At 45.5% G+C, this 17,190-nt stretch overlaps 2 protein-coding genes across 4 annotated transcripts in view; one reads left to right on the top strand and one right to left on the bottom strand.

The window, feature by feature from the left end:
* LOC119165154 (serine/threonine-protein kinase D1) overlaps positions 1-9,912 on the bottom strand; it is a 62,802-nt gene extending 52,890 nt beyond the window's left edge. Inside the window, exons 1-2 of one of the 3 annotated variants that reach the window (XM_075870817.1) lie at positions 9,690-9,912; positions 3,039-3,185 (exon numbers count right to left, since the gene is read on the bottom strand). In XM_075870817.1, coding sequence (XP_075726932.1) covers positions 3,039-3,182 — 144 coding nt within the window. In that variant the 5' untranslated portion in view covers positions 3,183-3,185; positions 9,690-9,912. Of the gene's footprint in view, positions 1-3,038; positions 3,186-8,931; positions 9,661-9,689 lie in introns of those variants that run through there. The other 2 variants (XM_075870818.1, XM_075870819.1) reach the window with 2 other exon arrangements.
* A 741-nt stretch (positions 9,913-10,653) lies between these two features.
* LOC119163983 (putative methyltransferase-like protein 25) lies at positions 10,654-15,365 on the top strand. The gene is made up of 2 exons (XM_037416076.2): positions 10,654-11,089; positions 12,719-15,365. Exons 1-2 carry the CDS (start codon positions 10,863-10,865, stop codon positions 13,818-13,820), a joined length of 1,329 nt encoding a protein of 442 aa, XP_037271973.2. The 5' UTR covers positions 10,654-10,862; the 3' UTR covers positions 13,821-15,365.
* Positions 15,366-17,190: the final 1,825 nt, after the last annotated feature.

Below are 17,190 nucleotides of genomic sequence, written 5' to 3'. Positions count from 1 at the left end.
AACAAAGTGGACTGGCAAACACCTCCTGCCATAGCTCAATATCTAGAGCATCGGACATGTGATCCTTAGGTTGTGAATCCAGGCTTCACTGAGGGCAAGGGTGTTTTTTGTCACTTTCATTAATTATTGTTATGTTTATGTTAACACGTTTGACAACTTTAAGTTTTCAAAACTTCTTGATCTTGGCGCACATCGACACTTCATTTCTGGTTGTGCATTTCTGACGCCTATGAAGCACATCGAAAACAAAAGCAAGGATGCTTGGTGTTCCAGTGCTGGCACCGGAGTTTGTGATCTTTGAAACAACCTACCTGAAGCAATTTAGCACAGATTTATCGAGATTGGACAAGACGAAGGACATTGTTTACTGCAAAGAAGGCAGGTCCCCTTATCGCGTGGCCAACTTTACGCAGAGACAACAGAGCGATGTCTTAATGACAGGCTCAGGGAACATCGCAACAAAGTGAGGAAAGGTGGCGATGGCAAGATAGCCACACACTGCTGCATGTGTGGTTGTATTCTTCTTCTGTTTTAATTAGAGTTCGATTGTCCATAAACAACTTGACAAAACTACTAGATTAATCATAAATCATAAAATCGGCAACTATATTTATAAGCTGGGTGAAGATTGTGTTAGCACCCTGTATATAACACTGGCATTTGTTTTCCTTAATGAAACTATATCTGCAAATGCATGAGTGTTGGTACAATGCATGATTATGTGTGATACAGATTCAAATGAATCATTTGCAGAAAGTTAACAACTGTGAATGTCTTGTCTCGTATGGACAAATCTGCACTAAATCATTTCGCATATATTGTACCAACAAGGCCAAATGTAAGTTATTGGTTTGAATCACGACCATCTGTTCAGATTCGTTTTCATATAACCAGGTGGCGGGAGGCACGACTTGATACCTTCGCGCATGCACAGTTGTTATCGGTTCCCCAAGCGTGCACTTTGATGACGTCAATTGGAGCGGTGGGTGGTCTATCTAAACCGGTTGGCGGTGAACTGGAGAGGTGGGTGGTGAAGTGGAACGGTGGGCAGCACTTCCACCGTCACCCACTGTGGAAAGGACCCTGACAGCAGACCAATTAGTGGTGCTTATTTACATTTCTGAATGAACAGCTTCTTCACAATGCACATGCAAGTTGATAAGGCATGCCTTGTTTGCTGTAAACGATTTTATGCAAGACTCATGGGTGCCACTACATTGAGCTGTTAACCCTTTCGCGACTGTTGACGACTACTTTCAAACAAAATGATCGATGAAAACTATGCTCTTCATTGAAACAATTCGTCACATGTAGAACCTATGACAACTTTATCTGCTTCAGTTGCATTTTTAGATGAAAAATGGCCCCACTTTTCTGTGATTCTTTTTTTTTTTTCAATAAACTTTATTCCTCCTTTTGCTCCTTTGCCTTGCCTCTCATTGCATTGCCGCCTCTGATACTACGCGTGCAGTATCTTTGTATGCAATTAGAACGAAAAAAAAAAAAAAAGCCAGGCCTACGTGGAATGCGCAGCACAGTCTCAGCGAAAGCTAGAAGAACAGCCTTACATAGCCTTTTCTAAACAATCCTTTCCACCTTAACTTCTCGGTAAGTAGGGCACTGCTGCTAACAATATTGTTTTAGACGTCATACATTGAGCTTTCACTTTGACATAAATTGTTATTTGACTTTAGTGCCCGTTCAAGAGGAGTGCAAAAAATTTTACAAAAAATCTAATGTTTATATCGTTATGAACTCTTACGAAACTTTCTGCAATGGAATGAAACTAAAGCCGAAATGCAACAACAGACATTTTGTTCTGACACCCTGACTATAGCACATCTAAAGACAAATTACAATTAGGAAACAACAATCTGGGTGAGATTAACTGAGGCATGCAGCAAATAATGATGCATGACAACATATTCATACATCAAGACAGAATGCATACTCATGTGTGTCTAACACTTTTAAACAAGCAAGAAATCTAATTTATATGTAATCTTAATGACAGCAGCTATGAGATAACTAAGGAGAGTCCACTTGTCAATTCTGCTTATCTCTCATATGTTTACAGTAGTCAGTTAATTAAGCCTGCAGCCACAATGATGTATCAAATGAACATGAAAGCCCATGCATTTTGTCATTCACAGTGCACAAATGTTTAGCACTTTAGCCAATTAGGTTGCAATTTTACAATATTAACTACACAAGAACAGGAATCAATATAAAACGCCTGTTTGAGAAATTCACAGCAGCCTTCACATTAGCAGCAATAACATAAAAATCATTAGTATGTACTTATCTAAGCAAGTTTAAGTTATCAAATTGAGTTCTAGCATTGACTTGATGAAAAAGACATTACTGGCACGTCAGCAGACCCTGCACAAGCAAGCCGTCAAGAAGACATATGTGACAGCATGCGATGTACTTCGGTCTGTCTTCCTCTTCCTTACCCTGCTACCCAATTCTTCAATGCATAGACACCCTCTTCAAATATCAGCAGATTTTGGCACCATTTATTCACTACATTCAGTGTTCCAGCACTTTGCCCTGTGGTTTTATTGGAAGTTCCCTACCAAAAACCTCTTATTTTCTTTTCCTCTGCAAATCTCCTAGCCTTTCAGCCAACTGAAACTGTAGTGCTGCAACCTCAAAAAGCTGCCTTAACCAGGAAGCTCACTGTCCTCAATTGTGGGTGTGTCTTTCCAAGACAAAATATCGATGAAAAAAACCGATAACATTAAATCACAAATAATAGTAATGAAAAAGAGTGCCATTGATTCACCTGTTGTCTGTAAACATACGCACTCCAAAGCAGCCAATGCATACCAATCAGCCCATCAGAATATTGTGTTAATACGAAGCCACAATTTGTGAATAAACAAAAAAATATTACATAGTGCACACTGAGTACATAGAAAAATTATGAAGCAGTAACATGTGCTTGCATTCGGTCTACCAAATCACCGCTTGAGTGACTCGATTGAGTGACTCGGGAAAATGCGGGAAGAAAGTGTCCGGACAAAAACACGTACCCTCTTGTGGACAAAGTTGCACGCAGTGTCCTTGAGTGACTTGAGGTTCATCTCGGTGGCGTCGATAGTGACCGTGTCGCGAACTACCCCGGCCTGCATGAGGAAGGTCACCTCCCCAGCGACGTTCAGCACCGGCAACTCCATTGCCTGCAAAACCAAGCCTTGACAGCTGTGTAGACTGCTTTCCTTTATGAAGTAAGTTGTGGGGCAAGTTCATATATGTTCAAGAATATAAAAAAAAATAAAGCAGTAAATACAAGTACAAAGTAGTGCAGAAACACAAGAACGATATAGTACACAAAGGCAAGTGCCATGTTGTACAAGAACAGAAGCATGAAGTAGCGTAAAAAGACAAGAACACAGTAATATACAATGACAAGTGCAAAGTTGTGCAAAAATGAAAGTACCGAGGAGCACATAAAGGCAAGTACAGAGTAATACAAAAGCAAATTGATTAAAAAGCACAAAAAAAATCAAGAACAAAGTAGTATAGAAGTTAGAAAAGCAAGCACATCGTGTAGTGCTCGACCTTACTGCTCTCTCCTACTTCTTTTCTCCTATCTGGGTTTTCTTAGATTGCGATACTATGTACCCCATTGACATCTTGTCATGTTCCTTGTTTTCATACTCAGTGCTCATTCTTTCAAACACATGAATTCGCCCTCAGTAATAACGAAAGTTCGGCTAGTTGGTGGTTCATACTTGTGAAAAAAAAACAGCGCTAAATATAGACAAGGACAAAGGAAGAGACGACACCGCGCTGATAGAACGTAGGGATAGAGAGAAGAGCCCGATGCACAAGAAATAAATTGCATTAATAGTGAAAGTTGGGCTAGTTGGTGATTCATACTTGGGAAGTAAAAACAGCGCAAAAATATAGACAAGGACAGAGGAAGAGACGACACCGCGCTGACCTTGTCTATATTTTTGCGCTGTTTTTACTTCCCAAGTTTGCCCTCAGCCTTCTCATTTGTCATATGAGTGTCGCATGTTGCTATGTGCATGCATTCTACGCCATTTTACACAGTAAAGGCAGTCCACATACAGAAGCGAGAGCGCATAAAATGTTCCTGTGCCGAAACACCACAGAAAAGTTTTTTCTTGAACCTGAGAGCACACCTTAAAGCTGCAAATGCGAAAAAGGGGAGAAAGGCAACATCTTGGCATAAGCCCCCACTTGACAACTGATGCCACTGCTGTTTCTCTTTGGAAGCTCTTGCCATTCCTCTCCACTTGGTGGCGACAACAAAAGTAAGCCGGTTCCAGATGCTAGTCACCCTCTCCTAATTGCCCACCTTCCCCAATCCCAACAATCTTTGAAGGCTAAACACTGAGTGCTCATGTCCACCGTAGTCATTTTGGGTAGTCGCACTTTTTATCGAACAGGGACGGATTGAACACACAGCAAACACAGTGTGTTCTCTGTGTTTGTGGCGTGTTTACTCCGTTCCTGTACGACAAAAAGCACGATTACCCAAGACGCGACATCAACTAGCCCATGTAGCTGCTCTTATTACCATATTTACTTGCACACTACCCACACTGGTTGCCAAATGATATTGTTAAGTATTGGCTAGTTGCTATTTTTACAGTGACCCTTGTCTTCACTCAACTTAACAATAATGAATTGTATACCTCTCTTATAAACAGCTGTGACCTGTTGCCGTTTTCAGCCTATTTTGTGTCCACTGCAGGATGAAGGCCTCTCCCAATGACCACCAGTTTACCACACCTTGTGCAGGCTGGTTCCAATTTATGCCTGCAAACTTCTTGATTTTGTTATTCCATGTAGCTCTCTGCCGTCATCTGAATTGTCCATATCTTCATATCCATTCAGTCGCTCTAAATGAACATCGCTCATCTGTTCTTCATGTTAAGTGCTCCAACTGCTCCTAAATCTTAGCTACTCCTGATTGTTCTCCAATCCCCTGCTCTCATCATGTCCGTAAATGTTATGCCTATCATCTTTTGTTCCTTCACATATGACTTGATTTTTATCTTCTCAAGATCCTTTGCCATCCTCCAAGCTTCTTGCCCCAAATATTAGAACTTTCAACGCACAACTCTTGCCCATTTTCTGCTTTTAGGCACACAGCTGACTGCCTGTGATGATCCAAGAAGTGCCTGCCGTAAATGCTCCAGCCCATCTTTATTCTTCAATAGATTTCCTTTTCATGAGAGTAGGCTCCCCAACATGATTGATTTGATTGATATGTGGGGTTTAACGTCCCAAAACCACTATATGATTATGAGAGACGCCGTAGTGGAAGGTTCCGGATATTTAGACCACCTGGGGTTCTTTAACGTGCACCCAAATCTGAGCACACGGGCCTACAACATTTCCGCCTCCATCGGAAATGCAGCCGCCGCAGCCGGGGTTCGAACCCGCGCCCTGCGGGTCAGCAGCCGAGTACCTTAGCCACTAGACTACCGCGGCGGGGCCATGCTCTGAATGCATCCCGTCATTTCCTATTTTGTTTAGCTACACTGTAAAATCTTTTAATTTCCCAGATTCACTGCTACAAGAATTCATTCTTCCCTACAACTATTCATGAATGGAGTAACCTAGCAAATGATGTCATATTACCTAACACGATGTCATTGCTTGAAAGCAGCCTAGCTTAACTAATGATAGTTATTGTATTGTATTATTTGCTTTATTGTAATTATTGTGTTACTCTGAAAATTTATTGAAATGAGCATTTTTGAAGCTTGGTCTTGTTCATTACATTGTATTTATTTATTCATTGTATCTTGATTGCTTGTCCTAATCATGGTGTAAGAATAATCAAGTGTTGACACTGACCGCGCTTAAGCGGCCAGATAATGTTCGGCCTCGCGAGCACGCTAAGCTGTGAGCCGTCAGATGGCCCCACGGCCAACGTACCAGCGAACCAGTGCTGGCGCAGTGAAATTCCTCTAACGTTTTCATTCTAAGAGGTGTGACCAACACTTAAAGTGTGAAGGAAAGTTGTTATTTAAGATAAAAAGATAAATATTTACCAGGTGTATAGATTCATTAACAGGAAAATGCATTGTGCAGGGTGTGAACGTCGTTTGCACAGATGATCGGGGAGTTCTCAAAGCAAAAGTGTGCTCGCACACACTAGCATTTTTGTTTGTTCCCGACATTCCTTGATGCTAAGAAAAAAGAAACGTTAGCCAGCATGCTATCACACACTCAAAATACTTCCCCGTGGGGAAAAAAAGCAAGTGTAGTGGTGAATTAGCTAGACAATCACCAGTGGGACCATCTCTTGGTGCGAAGCGCGAGCGGTGTGCACGAGCTGGAGACGCTGATCTGTTCGAGTATTTCCATCTGTACCAGCTGTCTGCCTACTACCAGGCATCGTTAAGGAACTTCCACGAGCTTAGATGTAGGTGCATGTTTAACAGTCCCGGATGGTAAAATTTGACAGGAGCCCTCCACTACAGCATCTCTTGTAATCTAATCGTGGTTTTGAAGCGTAAACCCCCAGTAATAATTATTACCCCTCTATTAAAAGAGAATCGCTACTGCACCAGCAACGCATTTCACGTGTATTGCAGCTTACATTTACACAGGCAATCGTTGAAGCATAGTTGCGCTTGTTCCATGTGAACACGATATAAAAAAATGTTTGAAGTGCGCAAATATTTCATATACAGCACACTAAAGCAATGCGGTTGTTCATGGCTAGATGTTACGATGCGAATTCACATATTTTTGTCAACGATCAGCGTCAGACATTACGGTCAGACGACACTTTGAAAAGAGGCACACGCTCCGCACAAGTTGGATAGCCAGAACAGCAGTTCGGTACAAAACACGTTCTACCAATTTCGGGAGCCTTTCAGCGATTCGATGTCACCTTCGTCGATAGAATACCATACAACATATGCAAAAAAAAAAAAAAAAAACTGGCTTCAAAATAGCGCTGTCACACATGCCAACAAAAAGCCCCAGAATCAGCAGCATGTGCGTTCCTACCGAGCATGTTGTCGAGACGGTTAACCCCGCTCGTCGTGGTGCCATTTAAGAAGGCACCAATGAAGCTGTGAGATAACTGATAACGACCGGAACATTACCTAGACACGCTGGCATTGCACTTTTCAATGCATGGTGAGGAGAGTGCCAACACCTGCATATTCTTACACTGTGGTCCTAATGCATGTGCTTGTTCTCAAACGCTTTCCCCACCCTGCCATGATCTTTCATATGAAAGATTGCACCATTTATAAACAAATAAACTTGCACAATTAAGTCTCATATGCTTTTGAATTCATTGCCCACTTTTTGTCGCCATGAGAGGGTAAAGGAGGCTAAGATATTGCAAATCAGTCGGCCAGATTCAGCATGGTGCAATGAAAGTTTATAACAGGGAAAACTGAGATAGACTCATTTTTCATTGAGCAAGCTTTTTTGTTGTTGTTTTAAAGTCCATGTGCATTTCCTAGTAGCTCTGAGCTACGAACAGGTAAGCGTCAGTTTTTGCTTTCATGAGATGCAGGTATTTCACAGGTACATTTAATATGCATACACGTCAAACACAATTGCGGGTGCAGATGGTGGTGGAACGCAAGGACGAATGCTGATTGACATTTTAGTAGAACCAAAGTTGGCATGTGACTAATGGGTACGTATTTGGTAGCCGTGAGAAACAAGTGAGCAAGTAAGAGAATACATAATCATTGCCTCTAGTTTTTCGTTTGCAGATTAGGCACAGAGCACATATATTTTTTTCTCTATTCAAGGTTCATTGCCCTGTTTACCACGCACATATCTACGAGTGAATCGCCTCCCTGTCCTTACATACTGAGAACAAAGGGAGCAATTTTGTAAAATTTTCAGGACATCCAAGCAGCGTATGACAAGTCCACGGCCTCGTCTTACCGCTACGTGCAAATCAAATGAAGCACAGCCCGTGATCCTCTTTAAGTGTCATCCTTGAAGACAGGCGTGAATGCTACGCGGCCGCACTCTTTCTCGCGCTGCCAGTCATTCTTAGTCTGCGCGCGCCGTTCACACGACAGCTCAAAAACGTGGTGCGAGAGATTGCGACGAAATATGACATACCGAAAATAGCGCGCCCAGCAATGCGCTACAGATGGCGCGTTTTGCCGCATATGTAGACACAGGCACGGTGGTCAGCGCGCGAGCGGCTAGTTCGAAGTGGGGGCCGAGAAATTCTAGCTGGACGCCCCGCGCGCATCCTGAGAACGAAGGCAGCTGCGCGCGTTCCTTGTCACGCGATTCGGCATCCGCACGCCACTGGACAGCTAGCCGAGTGACCGGGACGAGGGCGAGGCTGGTTTCGCAGGCCAACCCCGAAACCTTGCTCGCTTTGTAGACCGAATAATTCCGAAGTTCAGAGTCGCCTCCGCTCTCCTTTTTCAGCTGCGCCGCGTTACGAAACGAGGGTGGGCACCTCGGGCAACGAGACTTCCGGTCAAGTTGCGCGCGCGGATAAAAACAAAACAGAGAAAGAAAGAAACCACGAAACAGTGAGCATGACAATTACGGCGGCGAATTGCGTCCGCGCAGTTTTGCGCAACGAGAAAAACAAAAAAACTAAACGACTACTCAAGGACAAGAGGCGGGCGTGTGTCCGCGAAACTGGTAAAACCGCAGGCAGCGGCTGGACATTTTTATTTCTGCATTGCCGTTAACTTTTTTTTTTTGTTTTTCTTTCCCTGACACACCCGTCTTGTTTCGCGGGCCATACTCGCTACACCGAACTCGCACCGCTGACAGAGAAGCTGTGCAAGAATTAACATAGCAGGACGGCAGCACGATCTTTGCAGCACTTAAAAAATAAATGTAACGTCCCCTGCCATACATTCACTGGATGTATGTCAAAGACCAGGCGGCAGCGGTTTAGGAGAGGAATAACAACAAAATGAATGCACATACCTCAGCTTGCAAGCTTGAAACATATCGCGGCAGATGTGAACGAACGCTGAAAGAAAGCTCGGCGCCAAGGTCCGGTTTTACCAGCTGTTTTTTGTCCGTCCGACACGCGGCCCGCTTCTGGGGCGCTGGCGTGTGTCAGCGACGGAGGTCACGGCGAGAACCAGCGGGCATGCGTCGAATGAAAGTTTTCGTCCGCTTGGAAATGAAGGCGCGATTGCCTCGAAGGAAACGAAGACCTAAACTGGGCAGCCGCCGATACGACTGCGGGGAAATCGCCGCAACGAAGATTGCACCGCGCGCTCGGTCCGCCTGTGTTTTCCTCGGAGTGCGCTCGATCTATCGTGTCCGCGAATCGTGCAGTGGTACGACGACACCGAGAATTAACGTGCGCGTAGCGTGGCTCGTGATTACTAAGAAGACATAAAATAAAAGCTTGATCAGCGACGGGGACGTGCGCCAACTGCGCGTTGAGGTCGTGTACTAGCTAGCAAGCCGGTAATTTACCAATCTGCCCGCCGCACTTATTTATTGCATTTTTTTTTTCTTTCGAAGGTCGCGCTGCCAGTGCTGGTTTTCGCGGTGCGCAGTGGGGACGACGGAACGCACTGCACAGTGGGCCAGACGAACTGCCAACGCGACAGGATCGAGGGGAGTGCGTTCAAGAGCAACGATGGAAGATCCGGTTTCCTGGCAAGGCGAAAATCACCCGACCACTAGCCGCTGGCGAGCGCGCTAAAATTGGGGGAAGGGTCCCTTACCGGACGGCGGCAGGTCGTCCCCTCCAGTGTTCTTCTCCACGGCCGGGCAGCCGCCGGTCAAGCAGGGAGAAGACGCATCCCCGCACCGTGAGCGAAACGCCACGGGTGAAAGCCCAGCGAAAAATTACCGCGGGCAGCAGCACAGAACGCGCGGACGCACCACCACAAGGAGCACACGCACTGTAAACACCGCTCTCTCCCATGGAGAGAACAACCACTTGCTGAACACCTTAAAAATTGAGACAACTCTTAGTGAGACAACCTAAAAGTTCGACAACAAACGAGAACGCATGGTGAAACAACGTAAACAAGCGCTTTGCCTGTCACCTCACGGCTAAAATCAAAGTGTACATAAACCGTTCGCACGTGTGTATAATGAAGCTTTATTGTATCATTGCTAGATGGCACTAAACTCGTAAATTTTTCAAGTTACACTTTTTATCACAAGAGTGCAACAATCGATTGTGATGTTTTTACAATATTGTTTCTTAAGTGTAATATTTATACGTTAAATGCTATTTTAAAACGCACTTGTGTGTTTTTGTGTAAATATTATTTAGTTTTCAACTTTTATTTTTTGTAACACTGTCGGTGGCAGCGTTCCTGCTGAAACAACGCCTCCTTTAAAAAGATGCCTGCGACATCGCACACTTTCCCATGGGACAGGAGGTTCCTCATAGTTCAACGTTTTCTTTGCAAGGAGCGCTCGCAACCAACACTATTACTATTGCTCGATTCGGAAGTGACGCCTTCACAAAGACACAATTGTTTTGCCTCCGAGACGTCAATAAATATTGCTTTAATCTCGTGTCGGCGCTCGACGCCGACACTGTTTGGGCAGCAGAGGAAAGAGAACAGGAGAGAACCGGGAACCAGCTTTTTGGCTCAAGTCGAAGGCATCTTTTTAGAGGAGGCATTGGCTGAGAATTGACGTTTACAGAAGCGAGTAAGTGTTAGTGCCACTAACTTTTTAGCCACTATAGAAACCAAACGACGCGGACGATTTGTGTATGGAGTGCGATGCGCCGACTGGGTTGGTGAATGCCGGTGGTTTGCATAATTCGTTTCCTTTGGTAACCTATTAACAGACGAAATGTCTGGTTGTTTATTATCAAGGAAGCCTAGTGCGCCAGCCGACGTTTGAAATTCCGGATTAAACGACAGTGCATCGCGATGTCGTCGAGCTCGCGAATGAATGAATTGCGGCGCGCATTAAGCAGAGTGGCCGATTTCACGGAGGCAAACAAGTCGTTCATCAATGCCCACATGGTGGACTTCTACACAAAACAACACTGGGAGCGACTCGTGGACGCCGATGTCGGCAGAGACCTGCTCAGCTTGACTGAAGAAGAACTCTTGTCCCTGGGAACTGAGCAGTTCATGAACCTTGAATGTGTGAGGTAGGCAGCGAGATTTGGCCGAGGTCTGCGAACGCGTTCACGTTTTTAAATTTTATCTTACAATGTCGAAAATTCTTGATACCACTTAGGCATTTCTTAGGCGATGCACGCGTTTCTGGGACGGAAAGGACGTCGTACAACGTCCTTTCTCTCTCTCTCTCTTTTTAATGCGTTTTTAAGGCAGCGCATTGCAAAGTTCGGTTTTCGTGTTATGCACCGTTAACTTTAGATTTGCAGTTGATTATAAGCTTATCAGGTCAAACATGGTTGCCTTAAAATTTGAATATTAAGAAATTACATCCCCTGCAAGCGTAGTGGATCTTCAAGCATACGCGAATCTCGAAAACATCACCTGTTTGAGGGCACATGTTATGACGGAGGAATAGCGCGAAATACGAAGACTCAGCAGTTGCACACCGCTGCGAATACCGTATCGTACGCAGAAGGAAAGTTTAGCTCCATTTGACATCAGAAATACTCTTCTTGGGATGTCAAAATAACAGGGGGTATTTCGGTTGCTTCTCTGTAGCACAATAATCGTCATCCACCTCGTGTGTCTTACCTCTCGTTACGAAGCGCACCCGAGTCAAGAACTGCCTTTGCATTATCAACGCTCTGTAGCATCCGCGAGCGGATAGTAGGAGGTGCATAGTTGTCGAAGGAAACGCGAGCGTGGAGGGTGTTGCCTATAAAGATGTACACTTTCGATTTGAGTGCACTGCATGTCAATTTGGCCAAAGTAATCGACTACGGGAATGAGAGACATCCACCTCAATATATCCAAATAGTACTGTGACCCACATCAAAGGCGCCTTCTTCTCAGCCTGCATAATATTAATAGGGAGTTTTAGAATAGCGCACCGCGAGCCCTTGCGGTGCGGTAGCTGCCACTGCGCATGCGCCGTAACGAGAGTCGGCGTTCGCGGACCGCACGCAGAAAATCCGAAATTGTGTGCGGCAATCGCGGCCAGCAAGCGCTGGTTTCGAGGCTACGGTGTCGCTCTGATCGTGCGTTGCGGTGCGGCAGGGCAGACGCTATTCTAAAGCTCGCATGACGCCCGCAGCGCTTGCAAACGGTATTCTAAAACTCCCTAATAATATCGGGTGTTTTACGTCCCAAAATAACTATGACTACGAGAGACGCTGTACCGGAAGGCTCCGCAAATTTCGACTATCAAGAGTTCTTTAACGTGCACTGACATAGCAAAGGACATGGGCGTATGCCACCGCACGCCGGCTATCACCACTCCAAGAAAAGAACGAGTAAAACGGGCGACCTCTTGTCCCGCAACAGTAATCGTCACCTGGGCTTGCTTGCATTTCCTTTCTTGATAACTCGGCGCTGGCCGAGAATGCTGTCACGATGATAACGCGCATGTTCGTGCCGTTTGCGGCAATGACGCCAAGAAACACTGAAAATGTTTAGAATCGAGTATTTGGGGGAGTATTCCTGCCACTTCCAGTTCCTTGCGTTATCGTCGCGGTTGCGGCACTCCCCGGAAAGGAAAGCAAGCCAGAAAGGCGATTACAATTGTGTGGCAAAAATACCCCTCATATGCGGTGTTGAAAAAAAAAAAAAACCCCTTTCACTCGTTCCCTTTATAGAGCGTCTATATCTACCACGTGCAGGGCCGGTCGCGTGCCAGCGCTACAGGCCTTGGCGCTCCAATTGGAGCGTCACACTCTGTCCGCGCTCGGGGCTCTCAGCAGCGGAGACCGTCTCGCCCACCCTGCGGCCTATGGCGAGAGCGGCATAAACAGCTTCGCTGGGCGCGGCATGAGTCCCAAGAAGGAGCACGAGGTGGACGCCATGGCCGAGCTGGTGGCCTCGCTTGCACACCGCCTGGGAGTCCGCCAACTACTGGACCTAGGCAGCGGCAAGGGATACCTGGCCGCGCGGATGTGCGGGCCACCGCACGCGCTCAGAGTCCTCGCCGTGGACAGTTCGGAAGCGAGAAACCGCAGCGCCCTCGAGCGAGCCGCCAAGATGCTGCAGGGCGAAGGTGTCGAACGTCTGCGGACGCTCACGGCCAGGGTGGACGACAGGTTCAACGTGGAAGCTGCCCTGGGCGGAAACGAGGAGGAGCAACTCCTGGTGTGCGGTCTCCACACGTGCGGCGAGCTGGGACCCAGCGCCCTGCGACTAGCCGTGCGCGGAGTACCCCGGGTGCGAGGGCTGTGCATGGTTGGCTGCTGCTATCACCTGCTGGAACGTGGCTTCCCGATGTCCCGGGAACTCGGGGCTCGAGGTTGTCAAGACCCCGGTCGTAATGCGCGCATGCTCGCTGCCCAGTGCGCCGACCGCCGCCAAGAGACTGGCAACACGCTCTTCTGGCGGGCTCTGCTCCAGCTCATGCTGACAGACGAGGAACGAGACTCCGGGAAGCGAGTGGGTCGCCTAGCAGTGACTGGAGTGTTTGCCGATTACGCAAGGAAAGCTCTGCGGAAGCTTGGTCGGGATGTCGTCGACGAGTTCGCACTTCGGTTGCAAGCGCAGCACCTGGAGCACGAATACGGGGGTGAGCAGAGACGCCAGCTGTTGGCATTCCACCGTCTGCGCATTGCTTGGGCCGGCTGCATCGAAGCGCTTTTGCTCCTGGACAGACTAGTGTTTTTGCTCGAACAGTGGCCAACAGTGGCGGAGGCGCACATAGTTCGGCTGTTTGACCCGACTGTGTCGCCACGTTGCCACGCTCTCGTGGCACTCATGCAACATGTTGGAGGAGAGTGAAGTGAAACATAGTGGTTGTAGGATGTCTGGCTGACCACAATCGTTCAGAGTTCTAAATAAGAATGACGATGTGGACGCGTCGGTTTATATGATCTGTGCGAAACAAGTATGGAAGTACGTAAAGGCGAGGACTGACTGAGGAACCAAAACCTCGCTTCCTTATTCAGCATTCATGTTCTTCACTCTTTTGCTTCCTCAGTCTTTCAGTGCCTGTATTTATGCACTTCTGTGCATCGCACTGCTCATCTTCACCGTAACCAGTGTTCTCTGTAACTGGAAAACAGCTCCGCCACACCAGCTAAGTGCAGACATCAGTAGAAGGAAAGTTCTACTAGAAAAATACTGTAGAACAATGACAGGTTTTCTTTTAAAAAGCACAGAACCAACAAGAGCTAATGTCGGTTCTGTCATCAAGGCTCGTAATTGCAGCATTCATAGAGAACAATACAATATCACTTCATACAAGTAAATTTGAATGAACGGATGCTTGAGCTCATTACTGGGATGACAAAACCACATGTTTCTCACAGCTGCTTTTAACCAGATTTTGTCTTTTACTGTTGATCAGACCACCACTAAAACATCACTTTTCACAGATTTGGGTTAAGGTCATCTGGCAACAGTATGCTACAAAATAGTGAGTCACGTGTTATGAAATTTACGCTTTAAACATTTGTTCCAGCTTTAACTAGGATACAAATATTTGGCCTTGGGTTGCAAGTACGCTGGCATCAGGCACAAGAACACAATGCTTTGAACTGCAGCCAGACATTACCATGTGCACTTTCCCGCTTTTACAGCCCGCTTTTTTGTAATGAAAGGATATCCCCGAGAATGATAAAAGTGCTAGAGATCCATTGCCCCAACTGTATTAACCCACATCTATGCAATATACTTAAGTTTAGGACTGTGAAAATGTTAATTTAATACAGCAAACCTGAAATCCTTGCAAAAGGCAATGTGCATGTGTACTAAAGGGGAGGGGACATTGGTTTTTCTTATTTTAACAAAATGGCTATAAATATTCTTGGTTTGGCGTCTGCACCATGATTATAAGCAGAATGCACAGCAAGGGTGAAGAAAAGCAGTAGTGCAAGAAATATATGCAAAAAGATTGTTTGCAGCTTTCTCGTGTCTACAATCAATGACAGCCTGTGCATTCATAATGCACTATTATAGTATTGTAATATATTCCAATTCTTTTCTTTGCCAAGTTCGATTTCAGTTCTTACATTCTGTATACATGCATGTGTGTCTGAATGGATAAGTTCAATGTCATAGTGTTATGTCCTTGTTCATCAAGATGACCTACTATACTTTCTCTGAAATTGCCAAGATGAACAGCCTAGTCAGGAAAGACCTCCAATGCAAAAGCCCACATGTAGCAGTGGATTGAGGGTTTCACATTAGACTTTATCCACTTCCACAAATTTTACTTAGAGTATTCAGTTGCATCTTTGTGAATAAATGGTGCAGCCCTTGGTGTCACAATACTCATATTTCCTTACTCTTGTATTGAAATAAACATGAATTTAGTGCCACATTTTTCTTGGAGTATTATTTGTGCTCATATGAGAGCCAGAGTTTCATAGATGAACAATAGCTGCATTGTTAATATCTTTTATATCCAATGAACTATATCAAAAACAGCAGCACAGATAAACTTTTCAGAGCGATTTACAATTGAGAATTTCCAAGAACTATAACAAGCCAAGATGCAACACACGTTAATCACAAGCATCATTTCACATTTTGAACTGGAAAGCACTTTAGGGGCCAGGGCTGTTGTTATCTGTCGTGTGTTGTCATCGTTTCATGTAGCTGGGCGTAATGATGGCAACACCATTGTTGCATGCTGAGGCAGCAACCACAATTGAGTATGCGGAGGTGCAAGCAGTGCTAGCCCTGTCGCATGCTTGCGTACAAATGCAGCAATGACGCCAAGTAAATCATAGTTATACGTAGCACAGCCATGTATAGCAAGAGGGCAGGAACAGGAAGTGAGGCTGATGTGAAGATGAAGAGGGAAAGGAGAGGAGAAAGAACATGCTGTCATTGTGTTCTATAGTTTTAATGTTGCCGCTTTGTGTCACGGTCACAAAACAATGTACAGCATAAGCATGCACAATAAGGGGCCGGGCAAAGGAAAAGAAGGTGAGAAGTGATGCGAGGGTTAGGAGGAAGAGGGTAAAGCATAACATAGTCATGTATGCCACCATGCAGGCTAAACCATGTACAGCATAGCCATGCAGAGCAAAGAGGCGAGAAAGAGAAGCGAGACAAAATCTATTTATGAGTTATGACAAGTGAGCCTCTGATAGCCAATTATAGGAAGGGGGTAAGAATTGGAAGTGTGTGCAAGAAAGGGGAGCAGAGCATAGCCGTGCATACTATAATAAATCAATCGGATGGTAGAGTAATATGACGTTGAGCAGCGATGAAAGACAGAGCAGGGAAGAAGGTGCCATTGCATCACAAATGAACGTGTGTGTTCCTGCCATGGAGTACTAGCAGGCTGCAACACCCATGCATCCTTCAGCGATGCTCACAGGCTGGGTTCATCCTGTCTACTTCTACTATGGCGTTTTGTCCCAAGCGCAATGCGAGTTCACATAACAATGTCATATCAACCAGCCCCTCAACATACGCTCCACGAGTTTGCCGCTGAAGGACAGGCAAATCACTGCTCTGCATTCTCTACAGCTCTGTATGTAGTGCAGCCGCATAGTAACTTTTTTTTCCCCACCATTACCACACTTGGAATCATTTCTCTCTCCAGTAAAGGCACATAAGAAAATTTCATGCCCTGGTCTCAAGCACAATGCATAGCATCGCACAACACTTTTGAAGCAAGAGGTTGAGACTAATATGCTGGAGCATAAAAACACTGTATCAGACATGAAGAAGTAGTAGTTTCATTCCACATTCTACGCATGCAAGCATCTTGTTACCAGTAGAAAGAAATTTGAGCTTTTCGGGACTACTTCGACCAAGGAGTTTCTCAGTCGAATACTTAGAAAAAAATGTGGCGCCATCGTCTATGTGAATTTCTTAAGCCATTGGCTTCCTCAGCCGGCAATGTGCCGGCCACAATGGAAAGATGAAAAGCACAATGACCGGAGAATCGCTGGCCGGTTGTTTTTGACAATGCTTCATTGATGGCAGCTCATTATTTAATGTTAGCCATTTGCTTGGTATGTTCTCCATTAGGTGGACATAGTTGTCTATTTCTGAAGTTGTTTGTTAATGTGTGCATGTTCCTTTAGTGGCGAAGGGTTTTAGTGGCACACTGCCGGCTTTTTCGATATATGGTGATGAGCAAAAACCCAGCTGTCACAAACTCACCAATACGCCTACAAGCCACCGAGTG

The sequence above is a fragment of the Rhipicephalus microplus genome, chromosome 8, assembly GCF_043290135.1.
Source record: "Rhipicephalus microplus isolate Deutch F79 chromosome 8, USDA_Rmic, whole genome shotgun sequence".
Taxonomy (NCBI): domain Eukaryota; kingdom Metazoa; phylum Arthropoda; class Arachnida; order Ixodida; family Ixodidae; genus Rhipicephalus; species Rhipicephalus microplus.
Note: the sequence above shows the minus strand (reverse complement) of the source record. Positions and strands in the feature narration are given on the sequence as shown.

Excerpts from the sequence above, each read along its gene's own strand:
- LOC119163983 (XM_037416076.2), top strand. The coding sequence starts at position 10,863 with ATGTCGTCGAGCTCGCGAATGAATGAATTGCGGCGCGCATTAAGCAGA. Across the intron at positions 11,090-12,718 it reads ATGAACCTTGAATGTGTGAG|GGCCGGTCGCGTGCCAGCGC; the intron begins GTAGGCAGCGAG and ends TACCACGTGCAG.